General features: G+C 37.5%; 2 protein-coding genes across 2 annotated transcripts; both read left to right on the top strand.

Annotated features, from left to right (window-relative positions):
* Nucleotides 1-521: 521 nt before the first annotated feature.
* On the top strand, nucleotides 522-2,818 carry LOC115985993 (zinc finger MYM-type protein 1-like). The gene is made up of 2 exons (XM_031108865.1): nucleotides 522-648; nucleotides 1,965-2,818. The coding sequence occupies exons 1-2, from the start codon at nucleotides 522-524 to the stop codon at nucleotides 2,816-2,818; spliced, it is 981 nt and encodes a 326-aa protein (XP_030964725.1).
* A 251-nt stretch (nucleotides 2,819-3,069) lies between these two features.
* Nucleotides 3,070-3,594, top strand: LOC115985992. The gene has a single exon (XM_031108864.1). It carries the CDS (start codon nucleotides 3,070-3,072, stop codon nucleotides 3,592-3,594), a length of 525 nt encoding a protein of 174 aa, XP_030964724.1.
* The last annotated feature ends 1,923 nt before the right edge of the window (nucleotides 3,595-5,517 follow it).

Below are 5,517 nucleotides of genomic sequence, written 5' to 3'. Positions count from 1 at the left end.
CTTATATCCTCAGGAGGCTTCCTCGTCAATGACTCCCGCAATTCGGAGTCCTCAAGCAGCCCCATCCTGAAAGTGCTTACCTCAATCTTCTCATTGCCCTTGTCAATCTCATTATAAAGCTCCCAATATCAACTGGCATAACTGCGAAGGGTTTCCCCAACCCTCATCTTCATAGATAGTAATGCATCCACTAGCTGTGGTACCCAGCTCCAAGTTACAAACCGGACACCAAATTCTTTGATCAACTCGGCAAAGCTATGAATGGTTCCTTTCCGTAACCCATTAAACCATCTCAAAGCAGTAGGCCCGAGGCTTGAAGGAATACCTTACACATCAGTGCGTCGTTATGAGTGTGGAGAGACATCATTTGGATATAATGGTTGACATGTTCTATCAGGTCCGTTTTCCCATCATAAGAGTTAAATGGTGGGCACGTAAATCTACTCGGCATTTGGGCCTGTTCAGTGTTGTCCGAGAATGGCGACTGAGCAGTTTTACGTAAAGTGCGGCTTATAGCATCCATGGCAGCGTTACAAGGCCATCACGAGGCCATCGCTCCTCTAGGGAATCTGAACCCCGGTTTACGTATTCTCGTGAACGTGAATGGTCCTAACGTTAATGGGACTCCCATGAATGTGAATAGCCTGGGTGCTGATGGGATTCTCGCGAACATGAACGATCCCGACGTTGACAGGAACCAGACTAATTGGATCTTGTCCCATAATGATTTTCCCCATTATTAGATCTCCCTTCTCGGTTATCTCGGTCCCTTCTTTGGTGCCCACCTCTTGCTTCCAACTCCAAATTTCTCACCAATCTGCGTAACCGCTCAAGTTCCTCATCCCTCTTATCATATTGCCCGTGCCCGAAAGCACCGGACATTATCCGATGAGTTTGGTACGAACATTCTCCAAGGCCAGACCGGTCTTCCTCTTGTCCTCAATTCCTATCTTCATGCCTCTTGTGCCTTTGTTCTCACCAAATGGATCCCTGAAAAGACCCCACCGAACCACTCTCAGCGTAACTTCCTGAACGTCTTTCAGACATCTTCTTGAGCGTAAGCCTCAATCGAACCACGATTTCGTAGGTGATTCCCACAGACGGCACCCATTGTGGGCACCCAAAATGCAAGTCCATTGGGCTCAACTCCTGTTTGGGCTCACAATCTATTTGTTTTGTGGGCTTTTGGATTTCCTACTATGGGAAATCCTATGCTTAATAGGCCCTAATACGCTTATTTTTCCTCCCCTTTTCACTCTTCCTCACAAAATCACTCTTTTTGCTTTCTCTGAGTATTCTTCTATTTTCCTAGTACTCTTTCCCGCTTTTTTCCAACCCCGTTTCCCCTTTCCCATCTCTTATTTATAGCTCAATATTAGTGGATAGGCTATGATTACTCTGGATAATTAGCGGGCTTGGGGGTCAAATTCCATCATTTTAAAGTGGGTGTTAAGGTGGGAGCGGGAGAAGTGGCATTGGAACTGCTTCCCACCTCAAAAGATATGCTCGGTAGCAACATTCCTAAGGCAATGTTGAGTAGTCGAGGGGCATATCCCCAAGCAGTTGCCACTCTGCCCGAGATATAATTAGCTGGACGTGGCCCTGGTGATAAAGCACAATAAGTGCGACCCCAGTCTATTCACCCAATAGGCCCTAGGTCGGCCTGAGATCTAGGCCTATGGCCCTAGTGGGCCTAAGGCCTAGCCTCAAACAAAGGGGTTGGGGTCATAGGCCGTATTGTTGGGTCAAGGTGGGTCAAGATCTAGGGCCCAAGGAGGCCTGGGGGCTCTTATGCCATACAATTGGAATAATCACCTTCAATGGGTGTGATATATTGTCTACTTTGCTACCTTTTTAGTAAGAAACCAATAGGTCATCTCGGAACAGATGTATTCATTTCAACAGGTTTTAATAATTGGAAAAGTTGAATGATGGAATGAATTTTCCTTTAATTCGTCATGTAGGGAAAGATCCAAACTCCCCACATAAAATTGTTGTGAAATGTTGCGAGGATTTAAAGAATTATTCACGACATATTGACAAGCAAATTGAGAAACAAACATCAAAAGAATTAGAGAATAATCAGTTGCGGCTCAAAACCTCAATAGAGTGTGCTCAATGGCTAGCATTCCTAGCTTATGCTTTTAGAGGTCATGATGAAAGCCTTGATTCAAAAAATATAGGTAATTTTATTGAATTGATAAAATTCACATCAACTTTTAATGACAAAGTAACTAGTGTTGTCTTGAAAAATGCTCCACGAAATGCCAAATATACATCACCCACAATTCAAAAGGAGATTTTGCATATTCTTGCTAGTAATGTACAAAATGCTATTCATAGAGAAATTTGGGATGCAAAATTTTGCATTCTCATTGATGAAGCCCGAGATGAGTCAAAGAGAGAGCAAATGGCCATTATTTTGAGGTTTGTTGATAAAAGTGGTTTCATTAGAAAGCGTTTCTTTCATGTTGTGCATGTTAGAGATACTACTGCGTTGACCCTAAAGAAGGAGATATGTGTTGTCCTTTTTCGTTACAACCTTCACATTGAGAATATTCGAGGTCAAGGGTATGATGGAGATAGTAATATGCGTGGTGAATGGAATGGATTACAAGCTCTATTTATTAAAGAATGTCCATGTGCTTATTATGTACATTGCACGACTCATAGGTTACAATTGGCTTTAGTTACAGCATCTAAAGAAGTAAAAGTTATTCATCAATTCTTTGATCATTTGACTAATATTATCAATATTGTCGTTGGTTCTAGTAAGTGTAATGATGAATTGCAATATGCTCAAGGGAACACAAATTGAGAATATGATTGCTTCTAATGAAATTGAGACTGGAAGAGGAGCAAACCAAATTGGTACTTTGCAATGGGCTAGAGATACACATTGGGGATCTCATTTTCAATCTATTTGTAGTTTGATAAAATGTTTAATGCAACTTGCAAAGTTATCTATACTATCTCTGAGGAAGGGGCTAATTATAAAATGTTGAGGGAGCTTATCAGGTATTAACATCATTTGAATTTGTTTCAATTTTGCATATGATGAAAGAGATTATGGGAATTACTAATATTCTTTGCCAAGCTTTGCAACAACATTCTCAGGATCTTTTAAATGCCATGCATTTAGTTTCAACTACAAAATCACTTATTCAAAAGTTGAGAGATGATGAATGGAAGCGTTTACTTGCTAGTGTTACATCATTTTGTGGACAACATGAAATTGATATTCCTGATTTAAATGCTTGTTACACTAAAGCTCGAGGAAGATACCGTCATCAAGATGAAGTTTTGACAACAATAGAACATTATTTAAGAATTGACATATTTACAGTCGCAATAGATTTTCAATTGCAAGAATTGAATAGTAGATTTTATGAGCTAACAACAAATCTTCTCCCTCTTAGTTCAGCATTAAAGTCTAAGGATGCTTTTAGATCATTCAAAATTCGTGATATTTGCAATTTGGCTGAAAATTATTATCCTCAAAATTTCACTAAGCAGGAAATTCATCTTTTGAAGCATCAATTGCAACATTATGAGCTTGATGTGACAAAGTATCTAGATTTTCAGAATATGTAGGGGATTAGAAATTTCAGGGAAGTCTAAATTCTATCATTTAATTGATAGACTGATTCATCTTGTGTTGACTCTTCCAGTTTCTACAGCAACTACAGAACGAGCTTTTTCAGCTATGAAACTATCAAAAACAAGACTTCACAATAGAATGGAGGATGAACTTTTGGCAGATAATATGATAGTTTATATACAAAAGGAAATTGCTGGGAATTTCACCATGGAAATGATTATGGATGAATTCTATTCCATGAAAAATCGTCGTCAGGCAAGATTTTGATGTGAAATGTTTTTTTTTTGTGTCGATATTTTTGTATATGTCTATAATGAACTATACAGTTTTTGTATGTTCATTAATGTTTAAGATATATCAAACTTGAAATTTCATATTCAATAGACTTATGAATTATGTTTTTTATATCAATACTTCGAATCGGCCCCCCCATATAAAAATTTCTAGCTACGCCCCTGTGTGTCACTCTCTATGGGACTGATGCTAAGGTAATATATATATATATATATATATATATATAGTACTATTTGGTTATTTAAATTTTTGAATGACATGACATATTCGAATGTTATAATTTTTATCATCATAGGAGCATTCCCATAAAGTATGTCAAATGCCAAAATTTTGAATTTAACACACCAAATACTAAAAAAACACTCACATTAGGTGTTTTAAATACCAAAATATTTGGTAATGATGAACAGTGCAATCTCAAATTTGAGATCACACTGTTCACAAATTGTAAAACTTATATTATTTTTTTATACAGGTGGGGCCTGCTTTCTTTTCTTCTTATTTTTTCATTTTTCCCTGTCTTTCTCATTCTTGCTTCCAGCCTTCGACCATTTCCCTGCTCTCTCGACATCTCTACCTCATTTTCCAACAAAACCCAAGCCGGAGCATCAAGCCAAGCCGATCTCTATCATTTTTTTTTTTTTTTTTTTTTTTTTTTTTTTTTTTTTTTTTTTTTTTTTTGTGATTTGGTGGTGGATTTGACAGTGTTTGTGTTGGTTGTGGATTCAGCATTTTGGATCGGTGTTTGGCGGCATTGTGTGGGTTGTGGGTCAAGGTTTTGGTTGGGTTAGGGTTTTAGGGCAGTGGATGGTTGAGTTTGCTCATTGATTGATTGGTTGGGTTAGGGTTTCAAACCACTCTTTTTTTTTTTTTTTTTTTTTTTTTTTTTAATTTGTGGAAGGATTCCAACGGTGGTGGCTATGAGTTTGTGGCATTGGTGGCTATAGGTTTGTGCCGATGGTGGTTGTGGGTTTGTGGCATTGGTGGTTCTGGGTTTGTGCTAGTGGTGGTTGTGAGTTTGTTATGGGTATGAGTTTGGTAATGACTTTGTGCCAGTGGTGGCTATCAATTTCGTAATGGATTTGAGCCAATGGTGGTATGGTTGCAATAGTGGTATGGGTTTATGCCGATGGTGGTTGTTGTTGGTAGCCATAGTCTATTGGTTGTGTACTTGAATTATGAATTGAGAAGTTAATATATTATTTTAATGTGTTATAAATTTTATTTTAATGTATAGAATTGAAGAATAAAACATATGATGTAAGAGATGCTGTAAAATGGTGTACTAAAATAATAAAGTAAGTTTTTTGGTGTGTCAAAATGACATTTTTTTTTTTTTTTTATAGAAGATGAGAATACTCCAACTCACTTAAAAATGAGGCGAAAATGCCATCTATCTGTATAGTATATACAATAATTTTATGGTATATACAATATGCTTATTACAGAACTAACAAACTTAACTAAATCAAAAACATTAACAAAAGTAACAAACAATCCTCACCAAAACCCAAACTCCCACTTAATAAAAACACCAAAAAGAAGAAAAAGAAAAACAAACCCAAATACATGAAAAATAAGAGAAAGTGTGGTGATGGACCAACGGTAATGGTATTGCTATT

The sequence above is a fragment of the Quercus lobata genome, chromosome 4 (assembly GCF_001633185.2).
Source record: "Quercus lobata isolate SW786 chromosome 4, ValleyOak3.0 Primary Assembly, whole genome shotgun sequence".
In the NCBI taxonomy this organism is placed as follows: domain Eukaryota; kingdom Viridiplantae; phylum Streptophyta; class Magnoliopsida; order Fagales; family Fagaceae; genus Quercus; species Quercus lobata.
The sequence above is the reverse complement of the archived record's forward strand: the minus strand, read 5'-3'. Positions and strand labels throughout refer to the sequence as shown.